This window comes from Denticeps clupeoides, chromosome 7 (genome assembly GCF_900700375.1).
Source record: "Denticeps clupeoides chromosome 7, fDenClu1.1, whole genome shotgun sequence".
Taxonomy (NCBI): Eukaryota; Metazoa; Chordata; class Actinopteri; order Clupeiformes; family Denticipitidae; genus Denticeps; species Denticeps clupeoides.
The window spans coordinates 8044179-8060997 of NC_041713.1; the positions used below are offsets into that span (position 1 = coordinate 8044179).

At 43.0% G+C, this 16819-nt stretch overlaps 3 protein-coding genes and 2 non-coding genes across 5 annotated transcripts; 4 read left to right on the forward strand and 1 right to left on the reverse strand.

The window, feature by feature from the left end:
- The first annotated feature begins 445 nt into the window (after nucleotides 1–445).
- LOC114795013 (U12 minor spliceosomal RNA) lies at nucleotides 446–600 on the forward strand. Its single transcript, XR_003750421.1, has one exon. It is a non-coding gene; the product is annotated as a U12 minor spliceosomal RNA (small nuclear RNA).
- Nucleotides 601–1636: 1036 nt separating this feature from the next.
- Nucleotides 1637–1792, forward strand: LOC114795014 (U12 minor spliceosomal RNA). The gene has a single exon (XR_003750422.1). It is a non-coding gene; the product is annotated as a U12 minor spliceosomal RNA (small nuclear RNA).
- A 719-nt stretch (nucleotides 1793–2511) lies between these two features.
- Nucleotides 2512–11399, forward strand: fam234b (family with sequence similarity 234 member B). The gene is made up of 13 exons (XM_028985915.1): nucleotides 2512–2650; nucleotides 3985–4521; nucleotides 4789–4911; nucleotides 5157–5375; nucleotides 6230–6345; nucleotides 6440–6590; nucleotides 7553–7691; nucleotides 7777–7971; nucleotides 8130–8211; nucleotides 8487–8648; nucleotides 8755–8875; nucleotides 9021–9247; nucleotides 10977–11399. Exons 1-13 carry the CDS (start codon nucleotides 2614–2616, stop codon nucleotides 10977–10979), a joined length of 2112 nt encoding a protein of 703 aa, XP_028841748.1. The 5' UTR covers nucleotides 2512–2613; the 3' UTR covers nucleotides 10980–11399.
- Nucleotides 11400–13955: 2556 nt separating this feature from the next.
- smdt1a (single-pass membrane protein with aspartate-rich tail 1a) lies at nucleotides 13956–14767 on the forward strand. The gene is made up of 3 exons (XM_028985918.1): nucleotides 13956–14145; nucleotides 14336–14482; nucleotides 14556–14767. The coding sequence occupies exons 1-2, from the start codon at nucleotides 13984–13986 to the stop codon at nucleotides 14471–14473; spliced, it is 300 nt and encodes a 99-aa protein (XP_028841751.1). The 5' UTR covers nucleotides 13956–13983; the 3' UTR covers nucleotides 14474–14482; nucleotides 14556–14767.
- A 578-nt stretch (nucleotides 14768–15345) lies between these two features.
- On the reverse strand, nucleotides 15346–16376 carry ndufa6 (NADH:ubiquinone oxidoreductase subunit A6). The gene is made up of 3 exons (XM_028985917.1): nucleotides 16190–16376; nucleotides 15710–15825; nucleotides 15346–15609 (listed from the first exon to the last, which is right to left on the reverse strand). Exons 1-3 carry the CDS (start codon nucleotides 16326–16328, stop codon nucleotides 15478–15480), a joined length of 387 nt encoding a protein of 128 aa, XP_028841750.1. The 5' UTR covers nucleotides 16329–16376; the 3' UTR covers nucleotides 15346–15477.
- Nucleotides 16377–16819: the final 443 nt, after the last annotated feature.

Genomic DNA, 16819 nt, shown 5'->3' on the forward strand with positions numbered 1-16819 from the left:
AAGACAGTAGCCGCGTTGGGACATAAGGCAAAAAGTCGTCGCGCTATTTATTCCATTTAGCCTTCAAGTGCAAAACCGTTTAATAGATAATTTCGTTTGTTTGACATATCGATAGATTGTTTTGTGATCATAGCCAGATGTATAGCCAGATATACCAATCTGGCATAGCTAGATGTTTTAAATCCTGGCGTTAAATTACTCTCAATCACGTCGAAGACCGTGTTTTCCCATGAGCCTTTGCGCGTGTAAGATTCAATCCCAATGTTTATCTTTATCGACTAAAGCTCTTGTGTTTTATATGTCCTCTCGTTGTTTATATGTTTTATGGACGCCACAGTTCAGTTTTCCAATCAGATGAGAAGAAATAGACCTTTTGGGAGACCCCCACCATGAGTGAAGAGTTTTGGCCGAACTACTAGATGCCCATCTCGCCGCATATCAGGTCATGCCTTAAACTGATGAGTAAGGAAAATAACGACGCGGGGTGACGCCCGTGTCCTCGCTCACATTCGCGAGAGAAATTTTTGACCGGGTATAGGTCCGCTCGCTGAGGTGACTCGCCTACTTTGCGAGATGCCTTGCGAACCTGGGATCTACCCGACCCCCCTTCACTGGTCTTAAGAATAAATCGAGTAGATCCTGCCGGACGTGCAGAGATCTCAATCACGCGGTTGCAGGTAAAATTCTGTAAACTCACCTAAGCCGTTTCGAAGTTACTCTCCGCCTACAGTGCTGCAAGATACGGAAAATGTGACAATTGTTGCTTCTGTGATGAAATAAAGTTCTTTAAATCACTTTCAAATGTTTTTTGTCACATACATAGTCATACACGGTATGCTATGCAGTGAAATGCTTTAGCGACTGCTATAGACCACATTATTGCAAATATTTCAAGTATACAATGAACCAATATGCAAATATTGCAAACATAACCAAATATTACACTTTCGTCTTTTTACATAAAATATGTGTAACAGGTAGGGTGATGTGCAGTAAAAAGTAAACATTTGTGTAAACATAGGGTGATGTGTGAAAGTAAAAAGTAAACATTTGTGCAAGAGTAAAACGTTTGTGCCATTATTCTGGGGGGATTGAGTCCAGAAGTGATTGGAAGTGAAAGTGCTGGAGTGTATTAGTGTTCTGTCCTAATTAGAATCGAATATAACTGAAACAATTTATAAAGCCAATTTGTTACTTAAACAATGTGTTCTGTTGCTGGGCAACAGACGTGTAAACCGAATACATTTGACTGTAAAAATACAAGTAAATGCATACATTCTAACCTCGAATTATGTTTGCATTACAACATTACGCTTGATTTCAAGCTGTCAGTACCAGCCCAGGTTTGGATCCCTGCTTGCATCATATTTAGAAGCTTCACTCTCAGCATGACATTCACTTGAACACAGTATTCTCGAACCTTTACACTCAAAACATCTAGTTGTTGGCTAAATAAATGCCGTTCGTTGCTTATTCCTTATTTATGTGAAATTGGCCTTCACGATGACGTCAGATTGCAATTTTTAGAGCAGGGACATTTACATTTAGGACACGTGGCAGACGTCGCACATCCCACCCACCGTGACTGCACAGGACAAGCTGAACTGTGGGCCAGTCCGTTCCGTCGTGCGTCGACATGCCTTAAACTGATGAGTAAGGAAAACAACGACGGGGGCTGACTCCCTTGTCCGTGCTAACGCAGCATCGGGAATTTTTTGGACGGGCAACAGGTCTGCCGGTGCGGACGAGTCGCCTACTTTGCGAGATGTCGCGCTGGTACTCGATCTGCCCTCTTCAAAGTGTGCAAAAATAAGCGGCGGACTGGCTTTTGTTCTGCTGCGCTTAGTGTTTTCACGTGGCGCAGTCCAGAGGCTCCGTGTTCGTAAATCGTTAATATTGAGATAATAAGTTTACGTTTGGGTGCTGCAGTTGGTAGGGTGGTAGTAGCCTAGTGGGTAACACACTCGCCTATGAGCCAGGAGAATTTAGATAATATTTAGATTAGGTTTAGAGAATATTTTAGATTAACGTTCTTATTGTCTGACATGTCAGAAACTACAACAGAGTGAATAAAAAATTGTATTCATAGTTGGGGGTCCTAGTGAACCAGAATTGATCACTTCATTGATGGTAACATGAAAGTACGTTGTAAGTCGCTCTGGATAAGGGCGTCTGCCAAATTCCTTAAATGTAAATGAAAATGTAAATGTAGAAGACCCAGGTTCAAACCCCACTTACTACCTTTGTGTCCCTGAGCAAGACACATAACCCTAAGTTGCTCCATTGAACTATTGATTGTAGTTCCACGACTCAGACAGAACTCCAAAACAGACAACGTCGACACAAAATGAGCATAGGTCACAGTTTACTTGAAATTGTTAACGCAAAAATATATATATTTGTAGACATTGTATTGCGGTAACTTGGCACGTAACGACACATTAATAACACAGCCGGTGCTCGTTATGAATAAAAACACTCGTGCCGCCCCCTGGCGGCCATTGCGGTGGAACTGCAACTTCAACGATGGGCGTCGGTGAGGAGTCAGGCTGAGGGAGAAGCTTCGGCTCCGTTGTCTTTGCGGGCTGCCTGGCCACAAATCCGTCGTCTGCAATGGCAGCGGCTCTGTCCCGCGCTCTCAAGCTGCCCGGTAAGATGTCGCCGTCAGTGGGTCGTTGTTTTTTTGCCGCAGTGTAAATGTCGTTTCTTTCCCCCCCTGCGGGGCGGCGTGCTAACCGCGGGCGCTAACGTTCATTCATTTTTAGCCAGCACCGCGACGTCTGGAAGCAAATCCTCTGAAGCCCCAAGCGTTACCGATTCCCCGGTTCTGACCAGTTTTTTTCGTTCGGATGTTTTAAACGAACATAAATTCCACTCTGCTGGGTGACGCACCTTGCACAACTACGACGCATCAAATAATAATAATGATAATAATAATGACAACAATAATAATTATAATAGAAACAACAATTTACAACACCGACTATATCGATTAGATGTGGTGTTCGTGGAAGAATACCAGAATTTGTTCAATTCTTTATGTGGTTTGATCAGCTCCACGAGGGTCCCATTTTACTAGGTCGGATTAAAAAGTATTTTCTCGTCTCCCAGCATCAGGCTTGTTTAGTTGCAGCTATTACTATGCTATTAAACATCTAAGATAGGTAAAATATAAATGTTTGCATTAGTGGCGTTCGATATCGACACCCTGGACGCGTGACCACGAAGGGACATTTCTTCTGTCCAGCTTGTCAGGGGTGACCTAGGGAGTTTTCACATGTCAGCTGCAGTGTTTACATCCCTGATCCCTTCAATCAGCACATCAAGTACGAGCTTCAGGACAACCCTTACAAAACATTCAAAAGCGTTCCTTATTAGGGACACAATGGTAGTAAGTGGGGATTGTCTTATGGTTCAAAGGCAAGTGTCTAACCCACTGGGCTACTACCACCCTGAACCCACCTAGCAGGATCGCGCATGGATCATAAAATACACGTTTGACCCTGCACCAGTCAGAAGCGCTGACAATCCTCAAAAGCATCATATTTCAGGATCGGTTCGTGTGACCAGATAGACCAGATATGGACTGCACTTTTACGAACTACTCAGAAACTGAAGTTCTCCTCTGTTTTGCTGAATTTGTTCAACTCTTCTTGTGCCTTGACCGGTTGGTTTTCCTGGATTGAGCAACTCTTACAGGAGTAGAAGAGACTGACCAAACAGCAGTCTGGTACTTTACAAATCCTGTCTTTCATGTAGTGTCGTGATGAACAGTGACATAATACGCTTATCACTAAATGTCTGAAGCTGCCTTTGTCTCTAGGTGCAGTGGCATGTGGTTGAAGGCAGCACTACAGTAATAAACCATTCAGAAAGTATTCTTTGAAATCAGACTTATTTCTACTGGTGAACTGTGCCCTATCCATATCATCAGATGAAGCTGGAGCTCTGGTTGATTTTGATATTGCTTTCTTATCATTTCAGGTAAAAAGGGCTCCGAGCTCGGAGAGTATGACCCTCTGACCCAGGCTGACACAGATGATGAAAGCGAGGATGACGACCTGGTGCTAAACTACCCCCGCAATGGAGGGCTTGGCAGGAGTAGTAACATGGGCGTTGGGGCGTCAGAGCTCCGGACTGGCAGGCCAAGCAGGTTCATTCAGGAAGAAGACTTGGAAGATGATGAAGAGGACGAGTGGAGAGAGCAGCGGGAAGGTCAGCGCCGAACAGAGGTGGAGAAAGGGAAGGGAAGACCTTATTGGAGCCAGAGGGACAGGGATGCAGCAAGGCAGGATGGAGATGGGGTCCGGCCTGGGGGGGCAGGTGGAATCGGGCTCGGCCCTGGCGCCGACCCAGAAGGGAAGAAGGCGCGGAGGAAGGGAATGATCCGTACCGCATTCTTCCTGGTGCCACTTTGCATTACCATGCTGCTGGTGTTGCTGTGTGCTTTTTGGCTGCCCTGCCAGACAGAGGAGATCAACATGAGAACGCAGTGGGAGAAAGAGCTGGGGGATGTGGGAGGTGAGTGATAATTGTCATTTCCTTCTGGGTGTAATAACACATTTTGGAGGATCATGGGTGCCTCAGTTTGATGGCAAAATCGTCCCACTGAAAACAGGAATTACTGAACACCACAAACGTAATGAATGTTTTTAGACTTGACAGGCCGCATTTATAGTGCAAAAGGTAAAACCTTCAAACTGAGCTCAAGCTTATTATTATACTCCAGACGTCTTAATCGGTGAAATATCCTACCCAACATTGTCTAGGTTTTTTTCCCGCCTTCAGGTGTCACCTCGCCCCCTTTGACCATGTGGGATTTGGACAATGATGCCATTGAGGACTTGTTAATAGGCGTGACACAGCAGTCAAATGACAGCCAGGTCTCGAGTTCTCAAGGGACCAATAAAGGTAATCGCCTCCATGCATCTCAGGTTTTTAGAATGTAATGATATTGGAAACAGTAAAATGAACTGTTTGTTGCTGACGCAACGTCAACGTCACAGTCACATCATAGTCAAGAGGACAGCTAGTTACATGCACACTGCTGTCTTTTGTAATTTTTTTCTTTCTGCTCCTACCATTACACATTCTCGTTTGCTCTCCTTTGTCTACTGCTCTCCCACGCACACTCCTTTTCTTCTGCTCTGTTTCAGAGTACAGCGTGGTGGCTCTGTCAGCTGTCGGCGGGGAGGTGTTGTGGAGGAGGCCACTGAAGGAGTCGACGTTGTACATTCAATGCGGGCTGCAGACCGGAGCTCAGTCTGCAGAGGACGCTCTTTGGGGTCACCACCTCCAGAGCTCCATTCTTCGTAGAGGACCTGTGTGTCTGTTGATTGGCGCTACTCATCTCACTGCTGTGAATGGGACCACAGGTGAAGCCACGGCTTGTCCATCTACCCCCATGATGCATTTGGTAGACTGAACGCAAGAGAACATAATTGGGAATCCCTGTCCTAACCATGAATACAGAAATTGTATTTGTGCACTTTACAAGAATGTTCTTGCTAATTTACCTTAGAAGAAACTTTGAACTGATTAAAATGACTAAAAACAACTTTATATGACCAAAAAAGGTTTTAGCCAAATAAAGACAACAATATGTCTTAATGTTATGACAATGAGAACAATGCAGCAACCCCAGATTCATCACTTTTTTTACTTGCAATGACTGAATTCTGAAGGAAGTTCTCAGCACAGGCAGCATTTTTGGGGGAGAATTTGTTAGGTAATACATTCTATAGGCCAGGTTAGCCACAATGACTAATCTAAAATGTAAAATAAATAATGATCTTTAAAATCAAAACATATAATCCAAATTACTAGGTTATAAAAAGCAAGCTAAAAATAAATTGTGATACACAGCAGCACAGCACACGGTGTACACAGTGAAATGTGTCCTCTGCATTTAACCCATCACCCTTAGTGTGCAGTGGGCAGCCATGACAGGCGCCCGGGGAGCCGTGTGTGCTCAGTGGATTGTCGGTGGCACCTTGGAGGATCGGGATTCGAACCGGCAACCTTCTGATTACAGGGCCACTTCCTTAAACAATTAGGGCCAGTTGGGGCCACTACATGATTTGTTCAAAATATCACTTAAATTGTCAGATAATTTTGCTATTTGCTACTATGCCCTGATCCCTTTACTGGGTGAGCTGGTTGGTCAGTGAGTTTTTTTACACCATGGACACCTTGGCTACCTGTTCAGTTGCTTAAATTTCTTCCTCAGGTAAGATGCTCTGGTCTCTAGAACCAGGTGAGATAGTGTCGCAGGTGGTGTCAGTTCCTGATTTGCAAGGAGATTCCATTCCTGACCTGCTCGTCGCCACCTTACCTGCTAACCAGGTACAGGATGCAGTTATGAATTGACGAGAAACGGCAATGTTATTGAATGTACCATACTGAAACATGATTATTTTTTGTTTCCTTTTCCCAAAAGGTATCTGATCTCTCACTGATTCTTCTCTCTGGGCTGACTGGCACTTCAATTGGTCAACCACTGACCTTTAACATCTCAACCCAGGGGAAACTGATGGGACCCCTGCTGCATGAAACAAGAGTCGGAGCGTACTACATTCTTTTTGGACTGGGTAACATACACTGACAAATTTACTTTAATTATAGCTCTGGTGGAGCCTTTTTGATATTATATATTAATTCATATCTATAGTGTTTAGATCTAGCCAACATTACATCTGTGATATTTATAATATCAGACTTGGCCATGTTTATGAGTTACAGTGTACAGGTTGGTAGTTGTCATGTAAAGTCATGACATTTGGTATGCAAAAGACTGGATAGCAAAACAGAAGAACAGCAATGTAGTCTATGCTGTCCAGTGCGGTGAAGAGTGCTCCGAGCTGTACATTGGGGAAACCAAACAGTTGCTACACAGGAGGATGGCCCAGCACAGAAGGAGCAACACCTCAGGACCAGAATCAGCAGTGTACCTTCACCTTAAGGACAAATGACACTCATTTTTGGACTAAATTTTTCAAATATTGGACACAGAAGATAGGTGGTTTGAGAGAGGAGTGAGGGAAGCTTTGAACGTGCAAATCAACAAACCCAACAGAGGTGGAGGATTCAGACACAACGTATCTTCAACCTATAATGCTGCCCTTTCATCCATCCCCCAAAAAATCAGACCCTACTCACACGTCCACCAGGTTGGCCACATTTAACGACCTGCTTAATGGGGGCAGAAGGAGCTGCCAGGGCGGGGCTGTCACATCTACCCATCCCCCTGTCTTTGTTTCACTTATCGAGCGTATTCAAGGTGGGAGTGAGGTGAAACCAACCTGGAAGATAAATTTGAGGGCACAAGCCAACTTCCCTCAGATTGACAAAGTTCTGTGGATGCAGAATGAAACATCTCTACAGTAAAGAAACAATGTCCAGTTGCCATGACTCAACTTTCAGACAAAGAAAAACTACATGATGTGCAGACTGGTTTGAATTGTATGTCTTCTCGTAGTAGCCTAGTGGGTAAGACACTGTTAAAGTGATTAAATTGACCAGTTAAAGTGATTGTTGTTATTGTTTGTGCTAGGTGCTGTGGAGGCTGTCTCTTTGAGAGACATTTACAGTAATGCTACTGGACGGTCGACTATGCTGCCAAAGATAAGGCTGATGGATCCCAGCTGGGAGAAGCTGCGGAAAGTGAACAGCTCACTCATACACTTGTCAAGGTATTTCCTAGGAATTTGCAAAAACAAAGGAAGAAAAATAGATTAAACATAAAGACTGAATTATATGTAAAATCTTTTTCAACAGCGACAAAGAACCAGTTGAGTTCATGTTCCCTCTAGTGGCTGGGCTGTGTAACAACCGCAACAACCTTAACCCTATGTCCAATGTGAATTCAAGCCGCAGTGACTGGGTGCTTGTGTGCGGTGTTAACAAACTTTCAGTGGTGAGGGAAAGAGATACCCGGCCAAAATGGACTTTCATGTCATCTGCCATTCACAGGTATGAGAATTGTAAAAAAAAAAAAAAAAAAAAAAGAATGACAATATATTATTATTTTCTTTAAACTTTTTACAGGCCAGGGGAAAGAAAACACATTAGTACAATTTGCTGCTAGGCCAACTGAAGTATGCCAAATGTTTTTAATTTTCCCTCCTCAGTCGACCATCTCCAGGTCACTTCAATGAAGATGGCACTCCTGATCTTCTCATTCTGCAGTTATCATCTCCTGGAGTGAGGAAGGTAAGGCTCATAGTTGTGTAATCAATGACATGAAAATCATTAAGATTTCCCTTTTTTTTCTGTAATTTAGAGTATTACTTTGACATACATATATGCATATACATTTATAAATATATATACATAAAAACATACACACATATTAATAATTATATATATATATATATATATATATATATATATATATATATATATATATGTGTGTGTGTGTGTGTGTGTGTGTGTGTGTACATTGTTTTTTTAATGCTGTAACAAGACACATCCATTGTCATTTTCAGGTCCAAATTATTGATGGAGCAATTGGACATAGTCTTTGGGAGGTGGATTTTGTCTGTCCACAACTTGTGGTTGAGGGTTGCTCTATTTCAACAACGTCTGGACAATCAGTTTTCCTGTTTTGGGCTGGTGACCCTCTGCAATCCTCTAAAAACATTACCAAGGTAAAGATTCAATAACAAGTTTCAATAGCCAAGAATTTATATTGTGTTTCACTTTTTCAGTGCATATGAATTGACCCACATAAATAATTTATCTGTCACCATTCAGACATCACCAGGCCTGGCTACAGCCGATCCTGTCCTCCGAAAGTTATTTTTGCTACACCCTACATACCCTACCATACTGCTGGAGTTAGCAAGCACCACAGACACGGTTCTTTCTGCAGCAGGTATATGACTGAACAATGACAGTGACTCTGCTGATGGCTGGACTACACTAAATCAGCTGTCAAAATGTGTAAGATGAAAAATTTGCATGTGTACATCATAAGATATACTGGTTAAACTGACTATTGTCTATTCTATTGTCCGTAGTTAGCTATGAAGAGCAGCGGAAAGATGCCTCTTACATCACTGTGTCCTCTAGGCCTACTTCTGGCCGAGGACCTGGGGCTCATGTAGTAAAGAGCCTCAGCCTGAAGGCAGCCATTACAGAAGCACAAATCAGACGACTTGGGGAGGAGAGCAAGACCACAGGCCCAGCTAAACCTGGAGCTTTTGAAGTAAAAAAGTTCTTCAGGGATCTCTGCTTTAAACACCGAGTAAGAGAAAAATGCAATTAACCCTGCTTCCGTCCTAGTCATTTTTATGTCTTGAAGTGATTCAATATACCGGTATCTTCCTGAACTTGGAAGATCTGCAACACATTGTTATTCCACACCCTGCTCACCTTTCCTTGTGCAAAGATGGGAGGCGTTGTGGTGCAACCACTTATGTTCTATGTAGGGGAGAGTTGGGTGAGTTGTGCCAGTTTCTATTTAGTTAGTAGTTACTCTAAAGCGAGGCCATGACAGTTATGCTTCCACTTAAAATATGTATCTTTATTTCAGGATGTGGTGTATCCCTGGGAATAATCACTAAATATTGGAAATATAGGATTTAAGAAATATAGCTTTCTGGGGAAAAAAAAAAAAGTGGTCTTGCCCTGGTGCGGATTAAGTTGTGTCTTTGGAGAGAAGTGAAGTGATTGTCCTTGTGAAACACTGCAACACTGTGTGCTGTGCTTCACAATGACAGGCATTTTGCTATATCAAAGGCCAATTTTCTACAATCCTATTGTGCCAGATCAAATTTGAGAGAGATCTCAGCATGTTGTGCTCTACTAAGAGAGGTTGCTTCAGGTCTGCGGCATGACAAATGGTGGCGTGCTTTAGATGCCGCAAACCAATTGTGTCCTACCTTTTCCCCACACATGGGGTTCAAACAATTCCATGGTATCAGCGCGCCGGAGATGTTTGCCAGTCCATATGCACCAGGAAATACTAGGGCACAACTAACAGATATAAGTAATTATAATAACATTTTTAATGCAGGTATGAATAATAATAACACTTACACTCATAATACCTGGAGGAATAGGTCTACACACTCAGGTAGATAAGAAAATATGAATATATACATCTAGTTCACTACTATACATTACAATCACTACTAAACACAAGTCACCACAACAAGGCCAACAACACACATGCCAGCCAATGACTTCCTCCTAGATCAGAGCACTAATAAACAGAAAACTCCGCCCTGCTCCACCTGCAAATGATATCCTGATTGGGTGCAGGTGTTGTCAATCCTCATCAGCCTGGGGGAGGAGCCTGAGGGAGAAGCAAAGCAGAAAACAAACTCTTCTCAATACATGCTTATGACCTGGCACGTAAATTTTTTTGGAAAAAATAACTGCATCATCCTGCAGTTTTGAACTAACATCATACTAGTTGTATAGACGGGTTTACCAAAGTGCTAAAATGTGTATGTGTTATGTGTAAAAAATCATAGAAATTGTACTTAAATGTGCTTTCCTGTTATACAGTGAGGTTCTCTTCTTTGCAAGATAAGTAAACTGACACTTCAAAATGTGTCGTGACATGACCAACTTCTACTGTGGTTCCCTAGAAACAGGGGGTGCTACAACTCACCCCAATCTCCCCTACATGGAGTAGCATACAGCCGAGAACCACATTTATTAGTTTGATGAATCAGTCAGGAATGTACAAGTCTGGCCCAATTGCTGTAGCTGCACCATCAGACTGTATGATCTAGTTTGCCTGGTTAGGGGTGTAGGAAACGGACTCTTTATGAACCACTCAGTACATGAATGGTATAAGAGACCTCAAAAATGTTTTTGTATAAGTTCATAGTTTAGAGTGAACAGAAAACAAAAGAGGAGTTCTTGAGCATATTTGTGTAACTGGCTGCCAACTTGTGGCGTATTCTATACCTGTTTGTACATGTTCTTGTAATTTATTTACATCATTTATTTTTTGTCTGCAGTGAGAGAACATTTCTTGAACCAAGAAGAAATCACTGGAATCTAAAGACACAGCCCTTTTACTTCTGATATGTTTTACTTATTCTGTATTATTTAAACAAATCACAGTTTCTGTTCACATATTGTTGCCGTTCTTTGCCAGCATAGACATGTTTTTACTCTGAAGATGTGAGTGTTTATGATCATGCGGACTAGCACATAGAACAATTATATTTCATTTTGTAATTTTGGTAGACACATCACACAAAAAAGGTGTGTGACACTAGCCACACTTGGTAAGCACAAACCCATGAGTAGTGGTTTAAGAGTGACCTGAATGGTTCAGTACTAAACCGTCCACCATTATCCTTATTATTTTAAATGTACATAACAGAGAATAATTTATCCCACATAATAAAAGACATTTTGTTTGTGTTTATACCATATAAATGTTATCCTTGTTTATTCAGTCTTTTGGTTTATGGGATTATAATGTTTTTATGTATTAGTATTTATTTAGTTATGGTTGCCACTGGTGACAAATGGCATTGACATAAGGCCATCTTCTGCTCTATATAAATGAAAAAAAAATTCTTCTGTTCCAATAAAAGGCCTACCTAAATAAAACTGCCTGAAGCCTGTGTAATGAATTATTAATATGTCCAAATTAAATTATTGGAGCGTAACAACGACATGCCGTCATTTTTACTCAAGCAACCAGCCACAGTGATGCATAGAAAATTGCTGAGGCAGTTTTTAACACCAAATTAAATAATTAATAATAACACAGTATGGTTTTACAATAGACATATTTCAAACTATAAGATTAGTGTTGGATATTCTGGACCATATAAACTTGTCAACGAAAATGATGAGAATTTATTTTGTTAATTTTTCACCTTTTTTTCCAACATTGGTGACTTTATGTGCACCAATAATATTGATAAAATCCCAGTAAAGATATATGCCTCTCATCACCAGGCCGTCTTTTCCTGGTCACATCACTAGGTAGTGCAGCTCATCCAGGATGGCACATCAAAGTCCAGAACATGGAGGCACTACCAGGAGACAGGCCAGTACATCAAGAGACGTGGAGGAGGCCGTAGGAGGGCAGCAGGATGCTACCTCCGCCTTTGTGCTAGGAAGATCAGGAGGAGCACTACCAGAGCCTGCAAAATGACCTCCAGCAGCCCACAAATGTGCTTGTGGCTGATCAAACTATAGGAAACAGACTCAATAAGGGTGGAATGAGAGCCCGACGTCCACAGGTGGGGATTGTGCTGACAGCCCAACACCATGCAGCATGCACGTTTGGCATTTGCCAGAGAACACCAAGTGGAGAATGCCGTGGAGAATGTTCTGCTGCATGCAACATCCTCCAGCATGACCAGTTTGGCAGTGGGTCAGTAATGGTGTGGGGTGACATTTCTTTGGGGGGCTGCACAGCCCTACATGTGCTCACCAGAAGTAGCCTGACTGCCATTAGGTACCAAGATGAGATCCTCAGACCCCTTGTGAGACCATATACTGGTGAAATTGAGCCCTGGGTTCCTCCTAATGCAAGACAATGCTCCACCTCATGTGGCTGGAGTGTGTCAGCAGTTCCTGCAAGACAAAGGCATTGATGCTATGGACTGGCCCGCCTGTTCTCCAGACCTGAATCCAATCGACCACATCTGGGACATCGTGTTTTGCTCCATCCACCAATGACACGTTGCACCACAGACCGTCCAGGAGTTGGTGGATGCTTTAGTCCAGGTCTGGGATGAGATTCCTCAGGAGACATTTACATTTACATTTACGGCATTTGGCAGACGCCCTTATCCAGAGCGACTTACAGCGTGCTTTCAAGTTACCATCGATGAAGAGATCAATTCCGGTTCACTAGGACCCCAACATCTATTTTATTCACTCTGTTGTAGATTCTGTACCCAAAGTTCGACAACAAGAAAATTACAATTTAATCTAAATATTCTTTAAAGAGGAAGGTCTTGAGCTGTCGTTTGAAGGTGCTCAGTGACTGAGCTGTTCTGACCTCGAGGGGAAGTTCATTCCACCACCGAGGGGCCAAGACGGAGAAGAGTCTAGATGAATGTCTTCCTTTTACCTTCAGAGATGGAGGGACCAGGTGAGCAGTACTGGAGGCTCGGAGTATACGAGGTGCAGTGCGAGGTGTAACAAGGGCTGTGAGGTAGGATGGGGCTACTCCATGTTTGGCTTTGTAGGCCAGCATCAGTATTTTGAACCTGATGCGTGCAGCTACTGGGAGCCAGTGGAGGGAGCGTAGCAGAGGGGCGGTGTGGGAGAATTTGGGAAGGTTGAAGATTAGTCGTGCTGCTGCATTTTGTATTAGTTGTAGAGGTCGGATGGTACATAGTGGTAGACCAGCTAGAAGGGAGTTACAGTAGTCCAGTCGTGAGATTACTAAGGACTGAACCAGTAGTTGGGTGGCCTGGGACCATCTGCCACCTCATCAGGAGCATGACCAGGCATTGTAGGGAGGTCGTACAGGAACGTGGAGGCCACACACACTACTGAGCCTCATTTTGACTTGTTTTAAGGACATTACTTTAAAGTTGGATCAGCCTGTAGTTTGTTTTTCCACTTTAATTTTGAGTGTGAATCCTAATCCAGACCATCAACCTTGGGTCGATAAATTTGATTTCCATCAGTAATTTGTGTGATTGTGTTGTCAGCACATAAGAATATTCAGAAAACTCAGATCTAGGATGTCTTATTTTTTGGTTCCATTTATTTTTGAGCAGTGTTTTTTGGTAGTATGTCAATTCCAATATTGTTTTTGGAGTATTTTTTAATAGGAGGCTTAACAGTGCTATTCTTCAGGCTTTTCTGGAAATACAAAGGTTAAAACGTAAAGTAAGCCACATATGAATCAGTTTTTCAGATTGTGTTGTTAGTGTTTCTTTCTTGGTATTTAATTTTGCCCCCAAATCTAGTACAGTTTAAGCGTATTTCCTATTTTTGTATTGCTCGTGTTAAAGCCGCAGTGCTGCAGAGCAGGTTGTCAAAATGGCGTCGGCCATGTACCGCCCGTCAGGACTCGCTGCTGCGGTGAGGAACGTCGCCGCCGCTGTTGGCTCGACCGGCTCGAAATGTTCGGGGCGGACGTGGACTCCGTGTCGGACCGCGGTCACCACGTCGTCGGGCGCGGTTCTACCCAAACCCCCAAAAGTAAGTACGCGTAGGCAGCGCTCCTCCCCCCGAGAACGAGTATCGATCGGGACAACGCCGCAACGTTCCATTAAAAGCGCTCCAAAGAAATACATCGACGATATAGAGGACTCTATATGTAGTGTTCGGCGTCCCGTATTTAATGCCCGCTGGTCCGCCGCTGTCGTGATGAGTTTTCGGTGCGTTGCAGACTTCCTTCGGCCTTGTGAGGATCGGTGTGGTGGTGGTGCCCTTCTTATACGTCGGGACTTTAATCAGCAAGAACTTCGCAGCCCTTTTGGAGGAGCATGACATTTTTGTCCCAGAAGATGATGACGATGATGACTAGAACCTGTTTGTAAGTTGATTTTAATTTTTTTTTTAAACTTACTTTCTGAATGTACGCATCAAGATTGGTTTAATATCTGCAGGCTGCTGTGATAATGGACTGAAGAGTGCAACAGAAGGGCCTCAGTTCTACCAAGAATTGCCCTTCTGTCCTTATCTCCAGCTGTAATTGCCTTCCTACTGTACCCCACTCAGTTGGGGCTCGTGAATTTGGTGCACTTTATCCTTGGACACTGGATAAAAAAATGCTATTTAAAGTTTACATGAAATAAAATCTAATATATTGAAAACCGTACAGTGCTAAAATGTGTTTCTCTTTTTTTGTCAATACAACATCCCAATACATCGTGAGGGGGGAATTTAATGTTTTCTACAATACTGTTAACACAGAGCATCATAATTTTAGATGCCAATACCAGTGAATTGAAAAAGATTGTCATTGTGATACACGGTTGATTGCTGGCATGGTGACACAATGAAATGTGTCCTATGCTTTTAACCAACACCCTTGGTGAGCAGTGGGCAGCCATGGGGTGGTAGTAGCCTAGTGGGTAACACACTCGCCTATGAACCAGAAGACCCAGGTTCAAATCCCACTTACTACCATTGTGTCCCTGAGCAAGACACTTAACCCTGTCTGATAAATGCTGTAAATGTAATGAAAGGCACCCGGGGAGCAGTGGGTGGGGACGGTGCTTTGCTCAGTGGCACCTTGGCGGACCTGGATTGGAACCAGAAACCTTCCGATTACGGGGCCGCTTTCACCACTACCCCAGTGAGTTTCCTGTTCATCCTGTTTTAGCTACTTTACATCCATACACACATCTGCCGACATTTTAATACACCATATAATCAAGACTTCTTCAAAGCAAACCAAGTAAACTGAAATATTTATTTTATGATGAATACAGGCACACACAGAGTTCACGATGGAGCATAGATGTATTGACAGTTCAATAACAGACAAGCTGTGAGCAAGGGAAAGGTGCATTTTTGTACAGTATCTCAAGGATCATGTCCAGTGTAAAATTTGGACAGGAAATCTGTAGGACGAGGAGTCTCTGATTCATGGAAATACCGCATTATATGAGTCTTCTGCTTCCATACGTTGATCGTCTCTTGAAGCTCCATCTTACCCTGTCAAATAAGCAGAATGACATTACTTTTAAGTCATTGCTTAGTGTTTTTAATGGGGGGGAGCTCTGAATGATAGTGTTCATAAAGGAACCTAACATACCTTAATCACAAGCATGTCAACAACACGAGGATCAGTGACATGCTTGTTTTTGTTGAACATCTCCCTCAATTTTTCCCTTCCCTGTTGGGTTGTAATGTCAAGCTGGTAGATGCAGACTGTAAAACAAAAGGTTTCACAATTGCATTTATAAAAAGACAAAAGCAAATGAGAACGGTATATAAGAAGCAGAGTTAGAAGTGCAGCAAACACACAAGTCTACAAAGCAGCAACGAGCACGACCTGAATTAAACATCGAAGCAATACGGGAACCTGACATCGACACGCACACGAATGCAAACAAACAAGCCAACTGGTGACTTGAATGTATGAACACGTTTCGAGTATTTTTCACGAATGCTGCACCACATTAATAAACAGCAGCAGCATCAGGAGGAGAATCGCTGCACTGGAAGCCGCTAATATCTCGACCTTGACAGTCATTTCCCAGTAAATAGCGGGGTAGAAAACCGGCTTTTTCACCTGTATTCGGCACCTCGCGATACCAGGCCCGGTACAGTTCCCGAGCCCTGCGCTTAGCTTCGTCGACATCCCGGCTGAAAATGGGCTTCACCGCTTTCGCCGCACCGCCAGCGGCCCGGGTCGCTGCGGTGGTCGCCATGTTCGTCCCGATCACTCTGGAGCGGCGCTTCCGCTTGCATTTAAGCCCGGCACCGCCGCGCTGCTGCCGCCACCTAGCGTCCCGGAGTCGCTCAACATTCCCCCCAAAACGTCCAAGTGCGGCTATTTTAATCCTAATATAAATATATATTATTTATTGTAGAGTTGATTTTCGCCCGTAACCGCAACTGTACTTGACAAACACTGTTAAGTGTAACAAATATACAGCATCAGCTGCAGAGCTCAGGATATACAGAATCTACTTCATCGTTTGTGTGGTAAAGCACTCATAGTCTACACATATTTTTACATGATTATTTCAATTGAACAAGTAATGGCTTTATATATATTTTTTCCATTGGCATGAATTACCGCATATTGAATGCTTGTAAACGTTTAAGCATTGTACTGCTTATAATGCTTATCTCTAGAAACATTTTAATCAGTTACGAGGCTCTTCTCCCCCCCCCCTCATACAATACTAGAGTACAA